General features: G+C 42.5%; 1 protein-coding gene across 1 annotated transcript in view; it reads right to left on the reverse strand.

Annotated features, from left to right (window-relative positions):
• CSMD3 (CUB and Sushi multiple domains 3) overlaps window positions 1–27,526 on the reverse strand; it is a 2,043,988-nt gene that overhangs the window by 1,625,066 nt on the left and 391,396 nt on the right. Inside the window, exon 5 of the mRNA XM_030189879.1 lies at window positions 4,504–4,711. Within this exon, the coding sequence (XP_030045739.1) occupies window positions 4,504–4,711 (208 nt within the window). The remainder of the gene's footprint in view (window positions 1–4,503; window positions 4,712–27,526) is intronic.

The following is a 27,526-nucleotide window of genomic DNA, read 5'->3' on the forward strand; positions in this document are numbered from 1 at the left end:
TGCACCTGCACAGTCTGTACCTTTCTTTAAACATGCTCTAATCATTTACTTGTAGCAGTTATTCTCATTTTGCATGTACAAGTTAATTACATCTAGTAATCCCTTTTCACACAGGTTCATTAAATTTACATATGGCTGTTACCCCGTTCTCTTAACGGAAATTAGAGTGGGGAACAAGAATAGACACATTTCAACTGACAGCCTGTATCCAGCACAAAAACACATTTTATTAAAACTGCTTCACAGAGTGGTCTCATAAATCAAGTGCCAGCTTGGGGGCCCTTTTACTAAGCCATGTAAGCGTCTACGTGTGCCCAATGTGTGGCAAAATAGAGTTACTACCCGGCTACCCTGTGGCTCTTGCGGTAATTTCATTCTTGGCATGCGTCTGAAATGCGCATCCGAAAAATGATTTTTATTTTCAGACATGCGTATTGGACGTGCGCCATGTGGCATTTGATGTGCGTAGGTCATTACCGCCCAGTTACCATGTAAGACTTTACAACTAGGTCAATGGCTGGTGGTAAGGTCTCAGACCTAAAATGGACGCACAGCAATTTTCATTTTGCTGCACATCCTTTTTCGGCAAAAATTTTAAAAAGGCATTTTTTACAGGTGCGCTGAAAAATGATTGTGTGTGTGCCCAAAACATGCGTCTACACTACCGCAGGCCATTTTTCAGCGCGCCTTTGTAAAAGGGTCCCTTGAATTTTTAAAACACAAACCATGCCCTACTGAATACCCTTTAATAGAGGGGGTTTCATGAAACATAAAAAGAAAAAAGAAATCCTGTTTTAGTGCTCAAAAACATCAGTAAAAGAAGGGGCAGACTATGTAGATTAGTAAAAGATCTTATTTTCTCTGAGTGAGAATTTAGTCTGACCTGAACTTAATCACATTTTGAAATAGTAAAATTAAATATTTATGAGTTGATATTCAAATCAACCTGTTCATATTTTCTTACAATATTATGAATTATATGATGTAGTCAAATATAGGGCCTCTTTTATCAAGCTCTGCTAGCGGTCCCGCATGACGATGCAGACAAAGTCCATTCAAAGTGAACAGGCATTGTCGGCATTGCCGCACTGGGGACCAGTAGCAGGGACCAGCTAACTTATGGACGTTCCAGCGGCTGAGTTGGCACTTATTTGATAAAAAAGGCCCAGGACAGTATTCATCTATATTTGTGTGGATAAATTGTCCATATAAAGTTATGTGGATATTCAGCAATACAATCAGTTTAAGCAGAATTACTAAAAAAAACATGTATAATTTTATCTCTACTACTTTCAGTGGTCAGAATTGGATAGATAGGTTGTTGGTATAGCTGCTCACTATTAGCCCTATAGAAGACAATATTTAAAGGGACCCGTTTATTAAGCTGCATTAAGTTGGATACGTTCAGACATCTTGTAAGTGTCAAATGTGCACGTGCTGATTGCGTACTAAAACATTTTTTTTTTGGAGGGGGAGTGTCAGGGGTCTGAGAGGCAGTGTGCTTGCATTAATCAGTTAGAGTAGCTACATTATTGCATGATAACTGGTTAGCACAGGAATAGCACATGAGCATTTAGAGCTTCAAATGGGTGGCAGTAAGCACATATATACTAATTGTTTAATGACTGCACATTAATAGCAACATTACCTGATGGCTATTAATAATAAAATAGAAAAAGGTAATTTTATATGGGTGCAGGAAAAATCTGCTCAAGGGTACACTAAGGCCACTTTTTACCAAATCTTAGTAAAATGACCCCAAAAAGACTTGGAAATTTAGGAGTCTGTCATTTTAACCTTTTTTTTTTTTTTTTTTTTACAGTGGATACTGAATCAGTATAAATAAATAAGGGCCAGTAGGTGATCCAGGGTTGGGTTTCAAGTTTCCTGGATAGCAGGCCTAAAAATATCTGGTTAAGATATTCATATATCTCTAAAGCACAGTGTTTTAGAGATATACAGATATCTTTTTGAATATAATCATAAAGATACCAGGATAATTTATCAGCCATAATTATGCAAATTTGGCTCCACAGAATATTGGGGTCCTTTTACTAAGGTCCGCTGAAAAACGGCCTGCGATAGTGTAGGCACGGGTTTTGGGCGTGCACAGGTCCATTTTAAAAGCATGCCTGTAAAAAAAGGCCTTTTTAAAACTTGTTGCCGAAAGTGGACATGCAGCAAAATCAAAATTGGCAAGCATCCATTTTGGGTCTGAGACCTTACCACTAGCCATTGACCTAGCGGTAAAATCTCAAGCAGTAACAGAATCTTAGTAAAAGGACCGCAAAAAGACTAGGAACTTTAGGAGTCTGTCATTTAACAACGTGCGTCAAATGCCACTTGGCGTGCGTCCGAAATTAAAAATTATTTTTTGGATGTGCATATCGGACACACGCCAAAATTGAAATTACTGTAAGAGCAACGCGGTAGCTGGGCAGTAACTTCATTTTGGCGTGCATTGATGCTTACGTGGCTTAGTAAAAGGGCCCCATTTTTTCTATATAGATCATTCACCAAAAATAATCTCTTTGATATTCAAAGTGATTTAAGTGGCCAGGAGAGGCTCCTGGCTGATTAAATTGCTTGGCCATGGCTAAACGCGAATATTCAGCAGAACCTAAACAGTTAGTGCTGCTGAATATTCATGCACCTGAGCAGAAAATGGCTAACTTATGGGCGTTTCAGGGGCCGAATTGGCACTTATTTGATTAAGTGCTGACATTTAGCCCTTAACTACATAAGTTAGTGGCATTAGGGGCCCTTTTACTAAGCTGCGGCAAAAGGCGTCCTGTGCTAGCGGCCATTTTTGCTGCATGCCAGGGCCCCTTTTACCGCAGCGAGTGAAAACTGGAAAAAATGAAATGGATGTGCACCAAGTTTCCAGTTGCCGCATGGTCATTTCAGTGGGAGCACTTACCACCACCCATTGAGGTGGTGGTGAGGGCTCCCACTCTAACCCGGCAATAACTGGGCATCATGCGGCATTACCCGATTACCCCTAGGTAAACCCCTGAGGTAATATTTGTTTCCTAATTGCCGCTAGCACTAGAAATAGTGTGCATTGGCAGAGGAACTACTGCCAGCCCCTGTGTTGGGCTGGTGGTAGTTCCGGATTGGCCCCTAAATCAGGCTGCATAGATTTTACGCAGTTCATCTTATGCGGTTAAGGGCTGAATATTGCTCCAGCATAAGTTTTAGCAGGCAACATACAAGTGCATATTCAATGCCGGTGCCCGGACATGACCTGGCAATGCATATCTGGGAAAACAGTCAGTGGCGGGCTGAATATCAGCTGGAATACATGTATGGCAACAGAAACCAAATAAATTAAACTGTATTACTTTTTTAAATTAAGTTTCACAAGTGACTAGATCCAGTCTTGGAAGTAAATATTCCTTCTGAATCAATCTCTTAATATTGAGCTTTATAATAGCTAGAACATTTTTTTTATATATCTTTAGTCACTTAAGTGAATTCCTAGATTGTTGCACTGGGTACCTGTAAAAACCTGAAGCTAATTCAAAATACCTTGCATGACATTTAGAGCTACCATGGTGATACCTCTAGATGCCTGGCCCGGAAATTAGTGCAGTAAACTCTGAAGTGTAATCTGTGCTCTAGCAAACGGGGTTTATTGGAAGTCTCATCATTGCAAATCTTGTGGTGGACTCAGTGGAGTTCTAGAGCATTCTCATCAGCAATGCCCATGCTGTGGAACAAAATGCTTCCTGAATTATGCCTTCTGGATCATTACTGGTCTTTTTGTAAAGCACTAAAAACTTGGCTTTATCCATTTTGGCAGAATACTAGATATACTGCGTAGTTGGGGGGGAGGGGGTTCACATAGCTTTTATTTGATAGTAATAAGGGATTAAGGGGCCCTTTTACTGAGGTGTGCTGAAAAATGGCCTGCGCTGGTGTAGATGTGTGTATTGGCACAGGTCCATTTTTCAGTGTGCCTGCAAAAAAAGGCCTTTTTTGCTGAAAATGGACGTGCAGCAAAATAAAAATCAGCGCAGGTCCATTTTGGGCCTGAGACCTTACTGCCACCCACTGACTTAGTGGTAAGGTCTCATGTGTTAACTGGGTGGTAATCGTGAGCGCATGTAGACTACCAATTACCACCCGGTTAGTGCCACACGGTAGAAAATAGAAATTATTTTCTGCCACATGTTTTGGACGCTTGTAGAAATTAGAATTACTGCCTGGGGCACACGGTAGCCAGGCAGTAATTCTAATTTAACACGTGATGTATGCATGTAGGTGCCTACGCTTCTTAGTAAAAGGGCCCCTGAGTCAAGATAGATCAGGAATCAAGGAAAATGTAACCAGGAAGTGTTAAATATTTTATTATGGAGGATGGGAAACAAGAAGTTTTGAATGGTGATTTCATTTGTGAACTACGTCAACTGTTTTCAGTAACATATAGGTGGTTTACAAAAACTTGTGTAAATAGATAAATTAAAAAAATAACCAAAATTTAAAAAAAATCGTACTCACCATATTGTTGGTGGCTCTGAGCCTTCTATTTCTAAATAATCATATTTTTCTTCAGTCTGAAAATCTGTAAATATGAGTGAAATAGTGTCACCGGGTTCCATTACAATGGTCCAAGTACAATCTGCATTGTTATGGTAGTCGTTAGGAAAGCTGGGACTGGAAATTATGCCACTGGATCCTCTCATTGTTCCTCCACAAGCATCTTCAGCTGTTACAAAACAAAAGATTATACAAATAAGATAGGGCTGAATAAATTGACCAGATAGTTATTTCACATCAATTGAGTTGTTGGTTAAAATTAAAAAAAAAAAAAAAACAGGCTGAAACTTGGAATTAAATGCAACTGAAGTGGGAGATATCAGCTCTTAATTAACATGTTTTATTACTTAGAGGAAAACCAATGAAGTAGCTGGATAGTGAAGAATTCTCTATTAACAACTTTTTAAAAATGCAAGTTCCAGGGCTATTAAATCCCCTTCTCTGGTCTACTGACCAAAGAAGGAACTTTATTAATTTAGTGGTCAATGTTCAAAAGATTTGATGAAGAACTTGGAGAGTGAACCAGAGAGATCTATAGTGTTGAAAATCTCCCTTTGATGAACAGATAAATTTTGTGTTCATTACTTGCTATCCTGCTTATAATCGAACGAGAAAAACGCCCAAGTTCCGACCTAAATCGGGAGATGGACGTTTATCTCACAAAACCGAATAAAGCGGTATAATCGAAAGCCGATTTTTGGACGTTTTCAACTGCACTCCGTTGTGGATGCGGACAAAGTTGATGGGGGCGTGTCAGAGGTGTGGCGAAGGCGGAACTGGGGCGTGGTTATCTGCCGAACAAAGATGGGCGCATTTCACTGATAATGGGAAAAAAGTATGCGTTTTTAGCTAGAATTTAGGACACTTTTTCTGGACCCTGTTTTTTCACGAATAAGGCCCCAAAAAGTGCCCTAAATGACCAGATGACCACTGGAGGGAATCGGGGATGACCTCCCCTGACTCCCCCAGTGGTCACTAACCCCCTCCCACCACAAAAAAATGATGTTTCACAAATTTTTATTTTCACCCTCAAATGTCATACCCAGCTCCCTGGCAGCAGTATGCAGGTCACTGGAGGAGTTGTTAGGGGGTGCAGTGGACTTCAGGCAGGCGGACCCAGGCCCATCCCCCCTACCTGTTACAATTGTGCTGCTTAATGCTTATTAGTCGTCCAACCCCCCCAAACCCACTGTACCCACATGTAGGTGCCCCCCTTCACCCCTTAGGGCTATAGTAATGGTGTAGACTTGTGGGCAGTGGGTTTTGAGGGGGATTTGGGGGGCTCAACACACAAGGGAAGGGTGCTATGCACCTGGGAGCTCTTTTACCTGTTTTGTTGGTTTTGTAAAAGTGCCCCCTAGGGTGCCCGGTTGATGTCCTGGCATGTGAGGGGGACCAGTACACTACGAATCCTGGCCCCTCCCACGAATAAATATCTTGGATTTATTCGTTTTTGAGCTGGGCGCTTTCATTTTCCATTATCGCTGAAAAACAAAAACTCCCAGCTCACGCATTGTTGAATAAAACATGGGCGTCTATTTTTTTCGAAAATATGGTTCGGTCCGCCCCTTCACGGACCCGTTCTCGGAGATAAACGCCCATGGAGATAGGCGTTTTCGTTCAATTATGCCCCTCTATGTGTGCCAACATTTAGACACATTGAGGGCCCCTTTACTAAACTGGCCTTAGTGTACCCTTAAGCAGGTCTTTCCCACATACTAAGGTCATTTTTACTAAGACTGTAAATTATTTTTTTGCATTAATGACCATGTGCTACTGTCACCAATGGTACAAGGCAGTGTTCCTTCTAAGGGGGGGGGGGGGGGGGAGGAGAGCTATCTATGTGGTCCATCTGTAAAAAGTCAAAAGCTGTACCAGTTGGATAGGCAGTGCCTCAAAAGGTGGAGAACACAAGATTTTTTTTTCTTTTACTTATTCAACAACTTTTAAATGTATTTGAAAGCGTCCCATATGTAGATGTAAATACCATGAAATAAAAACTGAATATCACTAAAACAGCTTTAAACAGTTATACATGGCCAAATTTCAGTGAGGATATCCTGTGTACTGATGGGTTCATTTTCACTGTTGTTGTAATCTGCCTTGGGAAGCCTGGTGTTATAAAGATTGGAAGTAAAATTAAACTCTCCTTTCATTGGAGCACATGGAATAACATCTTTACCTCATCTCTTTTGCACAAATGGATTATTCTGTTTTGAGCGTGTTTCAGGGACAAATGGCTTTCATAAGTCAAAATAATAAAAATAAATATTTTATTTCATGCAGATCACTCATTTGTTTAAACATAACTAAATGGTCTAAAAGCCCCTAATGCAGTCCATTTTTTCAAAATTACTGCATGAGCACTTACTGCCATCCATTTTGTAGACAGTAAGGGCTCCAGCATTATCCGTGCACTAACCAGTTAGTGGTAATGTAAAGGGATAAAAAGTCATGGATTTGACAAGCCGCCTTTCTGTGGTATAACCAAAGCAGTTTACATATATGCTGGTAAATTTTCTGTTCCTAGTGGGCTCGCAATCTAAGGGACCTGTTTACTAAGCCGCGCTGTAGGTACACAAACGTTTTAGTGTGCGCTAACGCTAGAAACATCCATAGGAATATAATGGGTGTCTCTATCATTGGCGCACACTAATTTTTAGCATGCACTAAAAACTTTGCACGCCTACAGTGCAGCTTAGTAAACAGGGCCCTAAGTTTTGTATCTGGGGCAGTGGAGGGTTAAGTGACTTGCCCAGGGTCACAAGGAGCTGCAGTTGGAAGTGATCCCAGTATCCCTGGTTCTCAGCTCATTGCACTAACCACTAGGGTACTCTTTCTACTCTCTGCCCTGACACACCCCCTCAAAAAATTATATATTTTTTTGCATACAGTTAGGGTATGCAGATTTCAGTTACCACAGGACTCTTGAGCACATCCTGAGGTACTCCATTTTTCGCTGTGTTAGACATGCGTTAGCACCTAACACAGATTAGTAAAAGGACCCCAAAGAAGGCAGCAAGGTTGGGGACATCCCCAGGGCATAGTTAAATTTTAGAACTCAGTGTTGATATTTTGTGCTAAATACATGAAATTATAAAGGTCATGTATATAAGTCTGGTTGGGGTAAAAAGCTGTCCTAACACTTTGTGGAACTATAACCTTGTGGGATAACTTAGTCAGTACCAGCAGGCTAAAATTTGAAAGTAAAGAAGAAAAGAAAAAAAGCAAGAGATGGGGGGGGGGGGGGGGGGGGGGGGGGGGGGGGGGTCATCTAATATTGGTGTTAGTTGGGTTTGTTTGGCAGAGATGAAAATAATAGAAATCAGCTGCACCAGGACTGTGTAGAATCAATAATGATCCATAAAAGTCCTGAGCTGTATATAAAAAAGTGCAACATTATATGGAATGTGATGTCTATTATTTATTTGCTGCATTTGTATCCCACATTTTCCCACCTCTTTGCAGGCTCAATGTGGCTTACATTATGCCGCAATGGCGATCGCCATTAACGGAATGAGGAGTACAGAGTATTATTACAATTAAGGTGCATAAAATATCAAGTTAATTAGAAATAAATACATAAATAATTCATATCGGGTATATGAGATCAAGGATAAAGTATAACATTCAATAATAACAATATGATTAAAGTAGCCAAATTAAAGAGTTCAATGTTGGCTTGTTCTGGTACAGTTTTAGTCAGTGGCGTAGCTAGGGTAGTTGACACCCGGGGCTGGTCATTTTTTAACACCCCCCTCCAAAATCTAGTACTAGGCATGCCGAGAATACAAAACACTCAGGACCTATAGAGCAATTCTACCATACCATAAGCAGTCATTTCTACGAATCACACAAGGAAAAGGAAAGCATCTTAAACACTACAGTGAGCAGCAAAACAATAAAAATATATTTTATTTACAGTTTGTTGTCTCTGGTTTCTGCTTTCCTCATCTTCTTTTCACTGTCTTCCTTACATCCAGCATCTGTCTTAGTTCTCTCTCTCCCATCCAGTGTCTGCCCTCTCTCCCTGCCCCTTCCATCTACATCTGCCCCTGTCTGCCCTCTCTCTCTCCCCCTTCCATTCACTGTCTGCCCTTTCTCTCTGCCCCTTCAATCCACCATTTGCCCTCCCTCTCCCATCCATCCAGGGTCTGCCCTCACTCTCATTCCCCCTTCCATCCAGGATCTGTCCCCTCTCTCTGCCCCTTTTTTTTTCAGCCCCCAGTTCCAGCCACCCCACCCCTTCCCTCCCCATCTGGGAACCCCCACAACACCCCTCTCCTCTCCTATCTGAGAACCCCCACCCCGACCTGACCTGCCTACCAGTGAGCTCCATCCAGAGACAGCTCTCTTCTCCTGCTCCCACCCTGCCTTTAAAAAAAAACACACTAGTCACAAGGGTTAAGTTATTTTCTTGTAATCAGTCTGTCAGCTTTGGGCTTCTACATTTAAGGTGGAATTATTTATGGCCCAGGGGCAGCTCTTTTTGGAGGGGGCTTTTCTACTGCGTTCAATCAGCACCTCCAATCCTTATCAAACAGTGGGTCTCAGAAAGTTCACTTGTCTCATTAGCTCTTTCATCTCCAAGGGAACACATACAACACTAAAGCCATTAAACTTGTGCATAATACAAATCTAGACAGAAAGAAATCCAGGTTTCCTTACAGTCTTTGAAACGTCGGCAACCAGCATCTCTGCAGGCAGGCAGCACCTCCTGTCTGCCCTGCTTGTAAAAGAAGTAAATCTTCTTGTCCTCTTCAGGCCTTTCTTCACTGTGTCCTGCCCTCTTCTGAGTTAACTTCCTATGAGGGCGGGACACAGTGAAGAAAGGCCCGAGGACGACGAGAAGATTTACTTCTTTTATAAGCAGGGCAGACGCAAGGCGCTGCCTGCCTGTGACTCCGCTTCACAAATTTTTTTTTTTAAAGGCAGGGTGGGAGCAGCGGGAACAGAGCACCCCCCCCCCCACCTGCTGAAACCCAGGACGGACCACCCCCACCGCCCCGCCCTTGCTACGCCACTGGTTTTAGTGTTATGTCTTTATGAAGGATTCTTTTTATAAGTCTCTTTGAACAGGTAAGTCTTCAGTAACTTCCGGAAGACTGTCAGATCATACGTTGTTTTTATGGCATTTGGTAGTGCGTTCCACTGTTGCATGCAGATGTAGGAGAAGCTGGATGCATATACCGATTTCTATTTGAGTCCTCTGCAGTTGGGGTAAAGATAGTTAAACTGGAGTCTGAAGGCAATACAGGCTCTTGTGTGTTGGTGCATGTGGTTATTGGTTGTCTTCACTCCCACCAGGACCATAGGAGGGAGAAGGGGTATCCTGGAAAGGCAGAATAAACATAGGCTGAAATAAAGAGGAGTTCCTTCACTTAAAAGAAGTAACTGTGATGATGATAGAGCTCCAGGAGGGCAAGAGGAACCCAGCCTAGGAGCAGGAGTAGAGCAGAGGAAGCCTGTTCAAGGCCAGGGTGTAACTCTGAAAGGTACATCGCTGGAAGGAAGACAGACAGAGATCTCTGATCCTGAGATCATGAGGGAAACAGAAGTTGAGAAAAGACATCAGGAGCAGCCTTTGATTATAAAGCTCAAAGGGATGGGCAGGAGGAGTGTATATTTTGTATATATATTTCAAGTTATCAACTGATGTTTTTGGAATAGTGAATAAGATTGTACCAAATAATCTTGGCTGGATTAAAACAAAAACCTCTTAAACCAAATGCTGACAGTACATAAGGATGCTTGAAGTTTGGATTTCTAGAGTTCAGTAAAGTTTGCATAACATTATAATTCCTTGGTGTACTCAAAGAGAAGAGCTAGGACTGAGCCTTGAGGACACAACATTCCAGGAGAGAAGGAGAGAGTTAGAAGAGGGCAGAGAGACAAAGAAGGCATGCTCATAGAGGCATGACATGAATCAACTGAGAAAATGACCACTAATACCACTAAAATAAAGTTTGGCTATGAGAATAAGGTCAAAAGCAAAAGTCAGGCCAAGAGAAATGATTAGGGCAACATTTCTGGAGTCAAAGGCTGAATGAAGAGATGCTATAATTGTTTCTGTACCATGGTCTGGCCTGAATTCAGACTGACATGGATGGAGGAGAACATGATATGATTCCACATGTTGAAGAAGTTGCTCATGGACACATCTTTCTGCAATTTCAGATATGAAAGGGATATTAGAAATTGGTCTGTAATTAGCAGCGAGAATATGTCTAGGTTGTGTTCCTTCAAGATAGGATGGATGAAAGCTGTTTTCAAGGCTACAGAATAGTGCCAGAGGACATACTGTTGTTGATAATGAAGAGAAACAGATAAAGTATTCTCAGGCCATGCACAGGAAGTTTTAACCAAGAAAAAGGAATGGGATTTAAAGTATGATTGTCAGTCTTGAAGCCAAATTAAACTTTGGCCATGAGTTAGAGAAAGAAGTAATACAAGGTAGGTAACAGTCCCCAAGAAAAAAAGGAGATAGGGATGTGGTAGAGTCAAGAAATGGGGCTCTCAGTGAAAAATTATTGTCAGAAAAGTAAGTTGCAAAGGAAGCCACAGAGAAAGGAGAAGGGATAGAAGCTTTAGATCCAATATAAGAAAGCTGAGCCAGGGTACAAAACAGTAGTTTGGGACAGTTAAGAGAGTTGTTAATCAAATTAGTATAGTATTAGCACCAAAGTTTCCAGAGGTGAATACAGTAAATAAAAAGCAGTTCTTTGTAAAGACAGAGGAAGACAGAGGTTTGAAATACCCACCATCTCCTCTCTGCTCAATGCAACTGTCTTTTAAGCATACGTAGGTTACCCTAATGCCAGGGATGCCTGGTGCACTGTGTAGAGGAGGCCACAAGTAAAGGGGCTAAATTGTCCATAGCAGAACAAAGTGTAGAGTCCTACAAAATGACTTGGTATGGTAATGGTAAGGAGACAAAGTCTGGAGGAACATAAGAACAAAGTGGTTATAGGGTGACAGGGTCAAGATACTTGATACCACGGAATGTGTGGGCTGGAGGGGTGGGGCTAGGGTGAGAGAAGAGAGAGAGAAATCAAGAGTTAAAATTATAAGAAAATAGTCAAACCCAGCACAAGGACAGCAGAAAGCTTAGAAAAGCTAAACATATCATAAGTGTGAGAGAGGACAAGATCAGGAATATGATCAGCTGAGTATGTGGGGAAAGTAACATATTGTAGAAGATAACAGTCAGAAATCATGGAAAGGAAGTAACTGTCATAGTGTATGATCAGATTATTAATATGATGAATTAATTTCCTAAAATTGCCAAACATAGAAACTGCACCACAGCATCTAAGAGGTCTGACAAAGCTGTGTTAACAGAATGTGGGATATAGAGAAGGAAGAGATAAAGGACTGGAGTTTAGATAGAGGAGACGGCTAGGACTCTTTAGCCTGGAGAGAAGGCGGCTGAGAGGTAATATGATAGAGGTTTACAAAATAATGAGCGGGATAGAGCGGACAGATGTGAAGCGTTTGTTTACGCTTTCTAACAATAATAGAACCAGGGGACACAAGATGAAATTAGAATGTGGTAGGTTTAAAACAAATCGGAGAAAGTTTTTCTTTACTCAGCACGTAGTTAGACTCTGGAACTCATTGCCGGAGAAGGTAGTGGCGGCAGCTGGCCTTGCTCAGTTTAAAGGGGGTCTGACAGATTTCTGAAGGAAAAGTCCATTGATCATTATTAAATTTAGGTTTTTTTGCCAGGTTCTTAGGGTCTGGATTGGCCGCTGTCAGAGACAGAGTGCTGGGCTTGATGGACCTTTGGTCTTTTCCCAGCGTGGCAGTGCTTATGTGCTTATGAGAAAAAAATGATGAAAGATGAGCTGGTCAGAGCTGATTTGGTAGGAAGAAGGCAAGGGCCACTATTGTCAACCTTATAACCCCCCACTGGTAGGACTGTAGGTGGATGCTCCTGCTCAACTTAGAGGGAACAGTGCCCCAGGGAAGGGGGACAGAGGGAGGAAAGAGAGAGAGAGGGAGAGATGGAGGCTTGGGAGGAGACGAAAGGGAAGGAGGAAAGAGGAAGAAATGCTGGCACGTGAGGGGAGGGGGACGTAGGGGCACAGAAAAGATATGTTGGATAGGACAAGAATAAGGGCACAGAGATGGGAGATGCTCAACATGGCAGGAAGATGGGGTAAGGACACAAGAGTGATGCTGGGTAGAATAGATAGGAACACAGAGAGAAGATGGATGGTGGGCATGGAGAGAAAAAAAGTACCTAATGGATAAGGAATCTCTGGCTAGATAGTTATGAGAAGACAAGAGGAAAGCAGAAACCAGAGACTGGGAACAAAACCATTAGAACAATAATTACCTCATGACAAAGGCAGGAAAAATAATTTTATTTTCTATTTATTGAGTAGAATCTGTCAGCTTTTGGAATGTGTGTCTGCCAGAACTCGTTTTAAATATAGGTGGGGCCAGCAAGAAAAATCTCACTCATTGGCCTTCAATCTCCAGCATAGTGGTGGTACATAACCATTGCCATACTGGGACAGACTAACCAGCTCATTTTCAAAGGAGATCGCCGGCCATCTTCCGACACAAATCGGGAGATGGCCGGCGATCTCCTGAACCCTGCCAAATCGGTATAATCGAAAGCCGATTTTGGCCGGTGCCAACTGCTTTCCGTCGCTGAGCCGGCCAAACTTCAAGGGGGCATGTCGGTAGGGTAGCGAAGGCGGGACGGGGCGTGATTTGAGATGGCCGGCTTCACCTGATAATGGGAAAAAAAAGCCGGCCTTAACGAGCATTTCGCAGGCTTCACTTGGTCCCTTTTTTTTCAGGACCAAGCTTCAAAAAGGTGCCCCAACTGACCAAATGATCACCGGATGGAATCGGGGATGACCTCCCCTTACTCCCCCAGTGGTCACCAACCCCCTCCTACCCCCCCCCAAAAATATATATTTTTTGCCAGTCTCTATGCCAGCCTGAAATGTCATACCCAGCTCCCTGACAGCAGTATGCAGGTCCCTGGAGCAGTTTTAGTGGGTGCAGTGCACTTCAGGCAGGTAGACCCAGGCCTACCCCCCTACCTGTTACACTTGTGGTGGTAAATGTTAAGCCCTCCAAAAAACCCCAAAACCCACTGTACCCACATATAGGTACCCGCTTCACCTGTAAGGGCTATGGCAGTGGTGTACAGTTGTGGGGAGTGGGTTTGGGGGGAGATTTGGGGGGCTCAGCACCCAAGGTAAGGGAGGTATGCACCTGGGAGCTATTTTTGAAGTCCACTGCAGTGCCCCCTAGGGTGCCTGGTTGGTGTCCTGGCATGTCAGGGGGACCAGTGCACTACAAATGCTGGCTCCTCCCATGACCAAATGCCTTGAATTTGGCCGGGTTTGAGATCGCCGGCATTAGTTTCCATTATCGGCGAAAACCGATGCCGGCCATCTCAAACCTGGCGATCTCTGACATTTGGCCGGCCCCAACCATATTATCGAAACGAAAGATGGCCAGCCATCTTTTTCGATAACACGGTTCGGGACCGCTGTATGCGGCGCCAGCCAAATAGATGGCCGGCCGTCTATTTGGACGGCGCCATTTGATTATGCCCCTCCACAGGGCCATCAAGCCTAGTATCCTATTTCCAGCAGTGGCCAATCCAGGTCACAAGTTCCTGGCAAGATCCCAAAGAGTAAAGCAGATACAAATTAATCTACTCCGTGGGCTTCTCCTACCCTACTTTCTGAGAAGTTCTGAGAGAAGAGGACATTTCTCTGGTAAGTGAACGCTACTTTGCTGGTGCTTTGGGAACTTAAAGATTGGGTTTAAAGGAGGGATTGTAGGTTAGTGTTAGGCAATCTTAAAAAGCAAATTTCAACAGCTAACAGAAAACAGCTAATCTCCATAGTCTTTTCCACTTAGTTTTAAAAGCCTTGTACCACAGCATTAACAGATAGAATCTAACAGCCAGGGTGGGACCAGGCTGCTGGCGTCGGCATTTAAAAAGGAGATAGAGCAGCTTTTAAACTAGAAATGGGGGGAAGGCCGACAGTCGCTCAAAAGCGCATGGTTCGGGAAAAGGTATCTTGCAAAGATACCTCACAAACAGGGAAGATAGGGTTTCTGGATAGTGAGGTTGCACAACAGACCATGGTAGGCCAGGTGCCCTTAAATACAACTAAAGATCAGACAAAAGATGTCAAATCAATAGTGTCGGGTACTAAGCATCATGCAAATAAGAACAACAAACATACTCTGAAATGTCTATATGCAAATGCTAGGAGTCTAAGAAATAAGATGGGAGAGTTGGAATATATTGCACTAAATGAAAAATTGGATATAATAGGCATTACTGAGACCTGGTGGAAGGAGGATAACCAGTGGGACACTGTCATACCGGGGTACAAAGTATATCGTAATGATAGGGTGGACCGGACTGGTGGAGGGGTAGCATTGTATATTAACGAGAGCCTTGACTCAGATAGATTACAAATTCAGCAGGACACAAATCACACCTTTGAATCACTGTGGGTTGAAATTCCATGTATAAAAGGGAAAAAAATGGTGATAGGAGTGTACTACCGTCCACCTCGCCAGGATGAGCAGGTAGACACAGAAATGATAAAAGAAATCAGAGACGCGAACAAAATGGGCAATGTGATAATAATGGGTGACTTCAATTATCCAAATATAGACTGGGTAAATATAACATCGGGACATGCTACAGAGATACAATTCCTTGATGAAATCAAGGACAGCTTTATGGAGCAACTGGTGCAGGAGCCGACGAGAGAAGGAAAAATTCTAGACTTGGTCCTTAGTGGAGCGCATGATCTAGTGAGGGACGTTATGGTACTGGGGCCGCTTGATAACAGTGACCATAATATGATCAGTTTTGACATCGACCTTGAAGTAACTGTACACAGAAAGTCAAATACGTTAGCGTTTAACTTTAAAAAAAGGAGACTATGATAAAATGAGAAGAACTGTAAAAAAAAAACTTAGGGGGGCAACTGAGAGAGTAAAAACTGTACAACAGGCGTGGACGCTGTTCAAAAATACCATCCTGGAGGCCCAGGCCATACATATTCCGCAAATTAGAAAGAAAGACGGAAGTCCAAAAGACACCCGGCCTGGTTGAAAAGTGAGGTGAAGGAAGCTATTAGGGCTAAAAGAAACGCCTTCAGAAAATGGAAGAAGGAACCGTCTGAAAATAACAAGAAACAGCATAAGGAGTGTCAAAGCAAATGCAAGGCGCAGATTAAGAAGGCCAAGAGGGAGTATGAAAAAAAGATAGCATTAGAGGCAAAAAAACATAGTAAAAATTTTTTTCGGTATATTAAAAGCAGGAAGCCGGCAAAAGAATCGGTTGGGCCGCTGGATGACCGAGGGGTAAAAGGGGCGATCAAGGAAGACAAAGACGTAGCGGAGAGACTGAATGAATTCTTTGCTTCGGTCTTCACCGAGGAAGATTTGGGTGGGATACCGGTGTCGGAAATGGTATTTCAAGCGGACGAGTCGGAGAAACTTACTGACTTCACGGTAAACCTGGAGGACGTAATGGGGCAGTTCGGCAAACTGAAGAGTAGCAAATCTCCTGGACCGGATGGTATTCATCCTAGAGTACTGATAGAACTGAAAAACGAGCTTGCGGAGCTACTGCTAGTGATATGCAACTTATCCTTAAAATCGAGCGTGGTACCGGAAGATTGGAGGGTGGCCAATGTAACACCCATTTTTAAAAAAGGCTCCAGGGGAGATCCGGGAAATTATAGACCGGTGAGTCTGACGTCGGTGCCTGGGAAAATGGTAGAGGCTATTATTAAAAACAAAATTACAGAGCACATCCGAGGACATGGATTACTGAGACCAAGTCAGCATGGCTTTTGTGTGGGGAAATCTTGCCTGACCAATTTACTTCAATTCTTTGAAGGAGTGAACAAACATGTGGACAAAGGGGAGTCGGTTGATATTGTGTATCTGGATTTTCAAAAGGCGTTTGACAAGGTACCTCATGAAAGGCTACAGAGGAAATTGGAGGGTCATGGGATAGGAGGAAATGTCCTATTGTGGATTAAAAACTGGTTGAAGGATAGGAAACAGAGAGTGGGGTTAAATGGGCAGTATTCACAATGGAGAAGGGTAGTTAGTGGGGTTCCTCAGGGGTCTGTGCTAGGACCGCTGCTTTTTAATATATTTATAAATGATTTAGAGATGGGAGTAACTAGCGAGGTAATTAAATTTGCTGATGACACAAAGTTATTCAAAGTCGTTAAATCGCGACAGGATTGTGAAAAATTACAAGAGGACCTTACGAGACTGGGAGACTGGGCGGCTAAATGGCAGATGATGTTTAATGTGAGCAAGTGCAAGGTGATGCATGTGGGAAAAAAGAACCCGAATTATAGTTACGTCATGCAAGGTTCCACGTTAGGAGTTACGGACCAAGAAAGGGATCTGGGTGTCGTCGTCGATAACACACTGAAACCTTCTGCTCAGTGTGCTGCTGCGGCTAAGAAAGCAAATAGAATGTTGGGTATTATTAGGAAAGGTATGGAAAACAGGTGTGAGGGTGTTATAATGCCGTTGTATCGCTCCATGGTGCGACCGCACCTTGAGTATTGTGTTCAATTCTGGTCGCCGCTTCTCAAGAAAGATATAGTAGAATTGGAAAAGGTGCAGCGAAGGGCAACTAAAATGATAGCGGGGATGGGACGACTTCCCTATGAAGAAAGACTAAGGAGACTAGGGCTATACAGCTTGGAGAAGAGACGGCTGAGGGGAGACATGATAGAGGTATATAAAATAATGAGTGGAGTGGAACAGGTGGATGTGAAGCGTCTGTTCACGCTTTCCAAAAATACTAGGACTAGGGGGCATGCGATGAAACTACAGTGTAATAAATTTAAAACAAATCGGAGAAAATTTTTCTTCACCCAACGTGTAATTAAACTCTGGAATTCGTTGCCGGAGAAAGTGGTGAAGGCGGTTAACTTAGCAGAGTTTAAAAAGGGGTTGGACGGTTTCCTAAAGGACAAGTCCATAAACCGCTATTAAACGGACTTGGAAAAATCCACAATTTCAGGAATAACATGTATAGAATGTTTGTACGTTTGGGAAGCTTGCCAGGTGCCCTTGGCCTGGATTGGCCGCTGTTGTGGACAGGATGCTGGGCTCGATGGACCCTTGGTCTTTTCATGGCATTACTTATGTACTTATGTACTTATGAGTTGGAACTTACTCACAAAAGACTTAAGGTACATAAACAACTATCTAAACTTTCGCAAACACCTCAAAGCTTTTTTCTTCAAGAAATACTGAAGAAAAAAGCTTTGAGGTGTTTGCGAAAGTTTAGATAGAGTTTAGATAGAGTTGAGTTGAGCTGTGACATGAGTTTCTATTTGAGTCTTCATAGAAGTACTTCTATGAAGACTCAAATAGAAACTCATGTCACAGCTCAAGTTAACTCATCTCTTCTTCAACCTGATATGTACTAGTGATACGTGTGGTTAGCCTGCTCTCTACCATTAGTTTGCCCTGTATTATTTGTAAAAACAACTATGTAACTGCTCTATTATCATTGTAAGCCACATTGAAACAATGTTGTTTGGAAAATGTGAGGTACAAATGTCAAAAATAAAAAAAACACATTTTATGCTGCATAGCCAAGAACTAAGCAGCAGATTTTCCTAAGTCCATCTTAATAATGGCTTATGGACTTTTTGTTTAGGAAATAATCCAAACCTTTTTATAAACCCTGCTATGCTAACTACTTTTACCACATTTTCTGGTAACAAATTCCAGAATTTAACTACGTTAGGTGAAGAAATATTATCTCCAGTTTGTTTTAAATTTACTACCTAGTAGCTTCATTGCAAGCCCCCTAGTCCTAGCATTTTTGGAAGAATAAACAAGCTATTCACCTCTACCTGTTCCACTCCACTCATTATTTTATAGACCTCTATCATATCTCCCCTCAGCCGTCTCTTCTCCAAGCTTAAGAGTCCTGGTGCTTTAGTTTTTCCTCATAGGGAAGTCATCCCATACCCTTTATCATTTTTGCCACCCTTCTCTGTACCTTTTCTAATTCCACTATATTTTTTTAAGATGTGGTGACCAGAATTGCATACAGTATTCAAGGTGCAATTGCACCATGGAGTGATACAAATGCATTATAATATTCCCATTTTTTGTTTTCCATTCCTTTCCTAATAATTCCTAACATTCTATTTTCTTTATAAGTTGCCACTGCACACTGAGCAGAGGGTTTCAACATATCATCAATGACACCTAGATTCTTGTCCCGTGTGGTGATTCCTAATGTGGAATCTTGCATCATGTAGCTATAGTTTGGGTTTCTCATCACATTGCACTTGTTCACACTAATGTCATCTGTCATTTGGATGTCCAGTCTCCCAATCTTGTAAGGTCCTCTTGCAACTTTTCACAATCCTCTTGTGCTTTAAAAACTTGTGTGTCATCAGCAAATTTAATTATTTCACTAGTTATTCCCATCTCTAGATCATTTATAAATATGTTAAAAAGCAGTGGTTCCAGTATAGACCCCTGAGGAGCCCCATTATCTACCCTTCTCTATTATTTTCTGTTTTCTCTCTTTTAACCAGTTTTTAATCCACAATAGGTAAATCTCCTGCTTTGGGATGGGCCAACCTTGGAATCTCTATAGATGCAGTTAAAGGTCCTCTAAGAAAGGGTGAACTATCCTACAGAAGCACAGATGAAGCTAAGGAACACCTATGTCTGTACAATATAAGAATAATAAATAGTATAACACAACATAAAGTGGGAAAAACCACACCAAATCACAGTCAAGCGCATAAATGTGCACCTTATTCTAATAATTTTGGTGCTGAAGTGCTGGGCATGGAAATGGACGATATTTCTGCATTCAGTCACTGTATAATTGCCACTTTATAATATACTCAGTGCAAAAATGTTGAGCTCCGACAAGGAGACAGGGGTGCAGGAAATGGATACAAGGTCAAATGGTAGATGAAAGGAGCATGAATCAGCAATAAGAGTAGGCAGGAGTAGCAAAGACACGATACAGGTAAACTGAGTTTAAGGTAAAGTCTAAGCACTCACCAAAATTGTGAAATAACATCAAAAATACAGTAGAGCACTCCAACAGAGTTTCTGAGTCCCAAAACACAAATACAAATGGACTTAAGCACTGTTAATAGTAGATAAGTGGTGCAGATTGTGACACCACACAGATCTTTGGTGATTTCATGATCTGCACCATTTCTAGAATACGATTTCTGCACTGATTTTTATGATACACCCATGGTCCACCCACTCTCTGCCTCTTTTTTCAACGTGTAAAATTAGGCTCAGTAGGCAAGTTCCATGTCCAATTTGAGCTTTTATAGAATTGTGTTTATGTACTTCCTTATTTTGGCACTGAAATTGCCAATCGGCGTCTAATTTGGGTACCGATCTTTTAAAGGGAGTAAATGCCATGTGTGGGTCATGACATCCACTTCATTCCAGTGAAATCTGTTAAGGCTATTTTTCTATTTTATAAGTTGTAACCTGTTTGAATTGGTAAAGATTGGTTGTTGTTTTTTACCCTGTAAAACTGGGATTTTCTTTTCAAAGCAGGTGTGTAAGTGGATTTCTTTGTGTGAGACTTCAAAGGGACTGAGTGATGGTGATGGAACCCCCCCTCCCGCCTACTGGAGTTTCCCTTCAGTCCTGGCATGTGCTCTATTGCTATCCTTTTGTTTGCATGACTGACCTGGTGGGGGTACCGTGTAGCAGAAGAGGAGACCCCTCCGGGGCTCAGGTTACATAAATAACTGTTATCCTAGGGGTGCAAAGATGTATCATTAATAAGAAATAAAGATAGAAGGGTAAGATTCAGGGAAGTGAGTGGGACAGAGGGGAGGGGTGTGGTAATGTGAACAGAGCATGGAATGAAGCAGGAAGGTCTGAAATGCACATGGTAGTGAGCAGGCCTATTCCCAGGGCCGTGCCAATACGGTAAGCAGGGTAAGCACCACAACCTCTGGAGGGCGCCACCACGGTGGTTACCCTCGCCACTTACCTGAGCTCCGCGCCGCCGAGGCCTTTAAACCTTTTACCTCCGAGGCTCTAACGGTCGCAGCAGCATCAGTGAAAGCACTGCCGACGTTTCCCTTCCCTTCCCTTCACGCTCGTTGGTTCCCTCAGTGTCCCCCCTTCTTCTGATGTCAGAAGAAGGCGGGACACTGAGGGAACCAATGAGTGCAGAGGGAAGGGAGACGTCGGCAGCACTTTCACTGACGCTGCTGCGACCAGAGGTAAAAGATTTAAAGGCCCCAGGGCACGGAGCTGAGGTAAGGGAAGGGCAGAGAGGCATGGATGGGAGGGCAGGGCCCAGGGAGAGGACAAATTGGTAGAAATGGAGGGGAGGGGAGAGAGGAGAATTACTGGCTATGGATGGAGGAGGGAAAGGCAGAGATGACATGGATGGACATGGATGGGAGGGCAGGGCCCAGGGAGAGGAGAAATTGCTGGAAATGAAGGGGAAGGGAGAGAGGAGAATTGCTGGCTATGGATGGAGGAAGGAAGGGCAGAGAGGGACAAGGATGGACATGGATGGACATGGATGGGAGGCCAGGACCTAGGGAGAGAGGAGAACTTGCTGGATATGGATATAGAGCAAGAAATGAAGAAGAAAGGAGGAAAGTAAAGAAATAAATTGAAAGGAAGCCCTGGAAACAGAGTTAAGAGGGCAGTTAGCAGCAGAATCAGATACTGGGCCAGCATGATCAGAAAAAGAAAGTCACCAGACATCAAAGGTAGAAAAAAATCATTTTATTTTCATTTTAGCATTTGGAATATGTCCACTTTGAGAATTTACATCTGCTATCTTATTTTGAAAATGTATAGCAATTTGTTTCTAAGAATATTGCTGACAATTCCTGTCAGTGTGGCAAGTGGTGAGCGATCATTTTCACGGTTAAAAATCATAAAAAATTATTTGTGATCTATTTGTTGAGCAATCCACAGAGATGCACCCCATCTTTCAACTATTTCCTTTGCATCTTGTGCCACACCGGGGGGGGGGGGGGGGGGGAGGGTGCCAACTTATAGTCTGCAGGAGGGCGCCAGAGACCCTAGGCATGGCCCTGCCTATTCCTCTAGATCACAGGCATGGTATTCAAAGTAAGGCAAAGAGTAATCCCTTAGTCATAGAACCAACTGCTTCTGACCTAGTTTCTATTACTCTTCCCTGCAGGTTGAGATTTCCTGGGCAACATCATGACTTGGGCCTCAGATGTCAAAATAGTAACTGCTGCCACAGCGGAAACAAGTCTGTACTTCATCCTCACCAACTCTGAACCATGACCAAATCAAAATGAAAGTAAAAATCCCCACAACTAATACTAACCCCAACTACTGCCCATCATCTCTCACACCTCCACCCTCCGTCCTGCTCTTCTGTCCCTCTTCATCCCTCTAGTTTACCTGTCCCCTACCCAAATCTTACTCACTGTAAATGAGTAGGTTCCATATCTGCCATGTTTTGGGCCCCTTGTCTCCTCGCTTCAACACTATATTTGTGCTGTTAAGAAGTAGCCTGATCTCCACAGCTCAAATGCTCTCAAGTATTGTGAAGTACATTAGAAACCCTATTTGCCTTGTGTGTATTACAAGCCCTAGCCAATATAAAAGAAAACATTTAAACAGTTTGTTTAAATATAACCCATTTTTTGAGAGGCAATTGGCACTTTGATCTTCGGATGTAAAAGGCATATTTATTTTTTCTAACAAATCTTAGCATCACTTAAACCACAGCATTCCTTGAAGGGTGAAACAATTGTTTTACTGTCGCTTTCAAGCAGAATAAAATGTAAGTTGACCTCTTGCTACAGCTCTCCTCAGGCATAACATTATTTAGTCAGTTCTTTATCTTCTTGCCCCTCGCTACGTGCATTGGATGTCATTTCCATTTATAAATGTCTGGGCCAAATTAGAAAGGGATAAAATATTTAATGTCAGGAAAGAGAGTGATGTGCTGTGACACTATTAAAGACAGTGTCAATTATTTTATTTTTAATTGACTTACCAATTGATAGCTGGGTAGAGCAAGGGTTCGAATATTTTTAATCATAATAAGGAGCTGTGCATAACTCTTAGGGGGAAAGTTCTCAAAACGCTTGGGTAGTTGCAAATACATAGAAGATTTTAATGGGTATTTCTCCCACAAATTATGAAAGTGAAATTAGCCACTTATTTCTCTTTAAAAATTAGCAACTACAAAATGTGCATATGGGAAGCACCGCATACTTTGCAGCTGCTATTTGTACAGAGGGGTGGGAAGAGTTGCAATAAGCAGGGTAGGTGCAAGAGTGCCCTAGGTCAACGTTCAGTGTTACGACCCCCATAGTTCTCAGATTCCTAGCCCGTGGGCTCTCTTTCCAAGATATTGATAATTAAAATCTACAATGATGTCTACCTAAACCAGTTCTATTAAAAAAAAAAAAAAAAGAATAATTGGGGCAATTCTATAACCTAGGCACTATCATTTTTGCACCCATTGTGCAAGTAAATATTTAGAATACTGTCATATATGTACATACAGTCGCATATAGGCCAGCATGGTGCCCAAGCGCTATTCTGCAAAAACACACTAAACTTACATAGAACATATTTACAAAGAGGATGTAGCCAGGGGTAGAGCATCTGTGTTACATAGGCGGATCTCCCACATACACACACAACTTACAGAATATTGTAAGTTATGAGTGCTTCTGCTGCACTTAGATGCTCCACTGGCATAGACACAGGTGGGCACAGGCCTTCCCACTTTGGAAGGCTCAGCAGCAACACATTCCCACTATTCTCACCGGCCCGAGCCTTCCCTCTGATACAACGTCCTGTTTATGAGATGCCAAATGGGGGGTGGGGGAGTTGGGGGCAGGGCTGTCATGTCCACCCACTTTGGGCTCACGCTTGCCCAAAATTGTGTATCTGGCTACGCCCTTAAAATGCTCTCACTTACACCTGAGATGCTCTATGGCTGGTTTAAGTAAGAACACCTAACTTTTAGGTATATTTATTATCTACCAATAATGATACATTGTAAGCCACATTGAGCCTGCAAATAGGAGGGAAAATGTGGGATACAAATGCAACAAATAAATAAAATAAATAAATAAATAAATAAATAAATAAATAAATAAATAAATAAATTTTGCAGTCCAGAGGTGGCTGGTTTAAATCCCACTGGATGTCCTTCTCACAGAAACATCCAGGCATGGACATCCTTCTCACAAACATCCACATTTTGGACGTCTTCAACTCCCATCCCAGGGACGGAGGCATATTGAAGGACGTCTTCAACTGCCGTTGCAGGGACGAAGGCATAGAAATATCCAGTGTACCTGAATGTAACTCACCTTGAGCTTCTACTGAATCTAAATAAAATCTAAATAAATAAATAGCAAAGGACATCCTCAACTGCCGTTGCAGGGACAGAGGCATAGCGAAGGAGGTCCTTCACCCATACTCTAAAAAAAAAAAAAAGACAAAAGTTTTTAAAGTTGTTTTTTTTTTTGGGGGGGGGGTAGGAGGTGGTTAGTGACCACTGGGGGAGTCACGGGAGGTCATCCCCGATTCCCTCCGGTGGTCATCTGGTCATTTAGGGCACGTTTTTGTGGCTTGGTCATAAAAAAAAAGGACCAAGTAAAGTTGGCCAAGTGTTCATCAGGGACGCCCTTTTTTTCCCATTATCGCTTGAGGATGCCCATCTGTTAGGCATGCCCCAATCCCGCCTTCGCTACGCCTCTGACACGCCCCCGGGAACTTTGGTTGTCCCCGCGATGGGAAGCAGTTGGGGAAGCCCAAAATCGGCTTTTGATTATGCCGATTTGGGCGACCCTGAGAGAAGGATGCCCATCTCCTGATTTGTGTCAAAAGATGGGCGCTCTTCTCTTTCGAAAATAAGCCTGACAGTGAGCCAACTTAGGACGGGTGGAGTTATACCTGCTGAGTCAGAGGAGCAGGGCTCATGCAGGGAGATGGTTAATGGCCCTGATGTAGAACAGATCAAGGAGGCTTCCAGGCAAGAGGTCTCCAAGGGAGTAGCGAGAGAGGACCAAGTCAAGAAGCATCTAGGGAGTAGCCCTGTACGAGCAGCAATACAGAGAGTGAGAGAAAGAGAGAGAGAGAGAGAGAGAAGGCTACAGTCTTGAAAGAAGAGGTGTGGCTTGAGCCTAAGAGTTTCTCTGCGGGAGGGTGGGGGCTGTAAGTAATTGTCAGCCTCCAGGAGTTGATTATACATGGGCAGAAGACTGTCAAGGTAGGAGAAAACCTTGAAGAATATTCTTAAAGTATATGGATTTGGTGTGTGTTTCTAGAAGGAACTTGAGACAGCATTAGCTGCCATAGTGTTTGGGCCTGGCTAGGAGCCAGCCCCATGAAGAGTAGTAACTGCGACTATATTATGAGTGAGAAAGAGATTCTACTTAAAAGGACTAAGCCTTGAAATAATAGAGCTGATTACAGCCTTTTGGTGTATATAAATAAAGTACTTCTGACTTTAACCTACAACCTGTGTGTGTACGTGTGCCACATTTTCATGAGGTCCTGCAACCAGCCACTAGCTATGCTGCTACAAGCATACTAATGGGACAAGAAACCTTTCTGTTCAAATCAGACATAAAAGGAAGTGTATAAATTCAAGTTACTAGATTCTTATGGTAAAACTTTATAAATGGTTTATTCATCAGCATCAATCTCAAAACAAATGCATCTGCAACCCCACACACACCCTCAAAATCTCTTAACTATATCAAACTAATTCCAATTCAATCAGCTGATTTACTTCTTGTGATTATGAAAGAGATTCTTGTTCTCATTCATTTCTAGCAGTGAACATCTACTAGGCCATTAATGTTCATTGTTGTATCTCATTAGAGGGTTGCAAATGTGACAATAACATTAAGCAGGTCTAAAAGGTGTGGTAAATCAAGCAGATAAATTAACTTAGGTGAATGCCTCTGATAACTGAACAGTAAAATCACCCATACATTTTTTTTTTATATAAAGAGGCAGTTATAAGAAACCAAGTGAACACATTAACTTGAATTTTGTATAAATTGTTCCCAAAATCTTATTTTTAAGACAATGCTACAGCCATACATTTTTCAAAAAAGAAAGCGAAAACACATTTTTACCCCATTTTAGACTGGTTGTATTAGTCGGAATTGAGAAGTGCAAGTCAGTACATCTCAACTTTCACCACTATTTTATAACAGAATCTTCTGACATAGAGCCTGTTCTAAAATACAGCAGAGATAGATGTATATGTACCAGGTGCATGTAACATAAACATCTAGTTTTGAAAAGTAAACATATCAATGTATTCAAAGTCAGCACATAACTGATGATGTGTGACACATACCTGGTTGTGTTGTACAATGGCAACGTGGAGGGGCATAATTGAATGGGGCCGGCCATCTTCAAGGCCAGCTCCGTAAAGCGGCGTCCCGACCGTATTATTGAAACAAGATAGCCGGCTATCTTTCGTTTCGATAATACGGTCGGAGCCGGCCAAATCTCAACATTTGGGCCGGCTTTAGAGATGGCCGGCATTGGTTTTCAGCGATAATGGAAACTAATGGCGGCGATCTCAAACCCGGCCAAATCCAATGCATTTGGTTGTGGGAGGAGCCAGCATTTGTAGTACGCTGGTCCCCCTCACATGCCAGGACATCAACTGGGCACCCTAGGGGGCACTACAGTGGACTTCAAAAATAGCTCCCAGGTGCATAGCTCCCTTACCTTATGTGCTGAGCCCCCCAAATCCCCCCAAAACCCACTCCCCACAACTGTACACCACTACCATAGCCCTTATGGGTTGAAGGGGGCACCTACATGAGGGTACAGTGTTTTTTTTTGGGGGGGGGGTTGGAGGGGCTCCCATTTACCACCACAAGTGTAACAGGTAGGGGAGGATGGGCCTGGGTCCACCTGCCTGAAGTGCACTGCACCCACTAAAAACTGCTCTAGGGACCTGCATACAGCTGTCATGGAGCTGGGTATGACATTTCAGGCTGGCAAAAAAATGATGTTTCCCTTGCCAGTTTGGTATTTTGGGGGATTAAGGAGACAACCTCCTGAATCCTTCCAATAGAATGTTGTTTAATAGCAGCTGTTTATTAAATCTTAAATGTTCCTGATGCCAATCTTTTAGGACATACATATTTACCCCTAGATTCTATATATATGGCATCCAGAATTACACTCAAAACTGTGAATGCGCAAAATAATTAAGTAATGAGCCAATAATTGGGTGCTAACAACCCATCATTGTTCTTACTTGGCACTCATTAAAATTTGTATGTGCATCCGACAGTGCACTATTCTTTAATGCATGGCGCCAAACTCTACTTGTGCATAACTCAAAAGAGGGCATGGCCATGGGTGTCAGGAGTATTCTGAAAAGTTGCGTGCAGAATTATAGAATATGGCCTCAGCGTGCTTAATTAGTGTGAGTTTGGTGCTTTAGTTAAGCACGGGAATCAGCGCTAAGTATGGTTATATAAAGGGCACATGCACTTAGGGCCAAATTCTGTATATGGCACCTGAAAAATCAGCATCGTAAAACCACACACTTAGCGCTGTCCTATAAACTATGCCTAAAGTTAGGCGTACTTTATAGAATATGCACATGTGCCGTTCTTGCATCTAAAATTTAGGCACACCCATTTAGGTCACCTAAAACCAGGCCTAAATACCTATGCCTAAGTTAGGCTCAGATCAGGTGAATTCCATAACAGTGAGCATTGTTTTCAGGAATGTCCACAACCCATCCATTCCACACCCATGACCAAGCCCCCTTTTCAGCTGTGCACATTAGAATTTACACGTATCATGTTATAAAATACACCTAAAAGGTTGTGTGCATAAATTCTAATTATAGCCAATTAGTACCACTAATTGGTTGTTAAGTACCAATTATCAGCACTGACTGGTTTGCTAATCAATTAAGTTGTGT

This window comes from Microcaecilia unicolor, chromosome 1 (genome assembly GCF_901765095.1).
Source record: "Microcaecilia unicolor chromosome 1, aMicUni1.1, whole genome shotgun sequence".
Taxonomy (NCBI): Eukaryota; Metazoa; Chordata; class Amphibia; order Gymnophiona; family Siphonopidae; genus Microcaecilia; species Microcaecilia unicolor.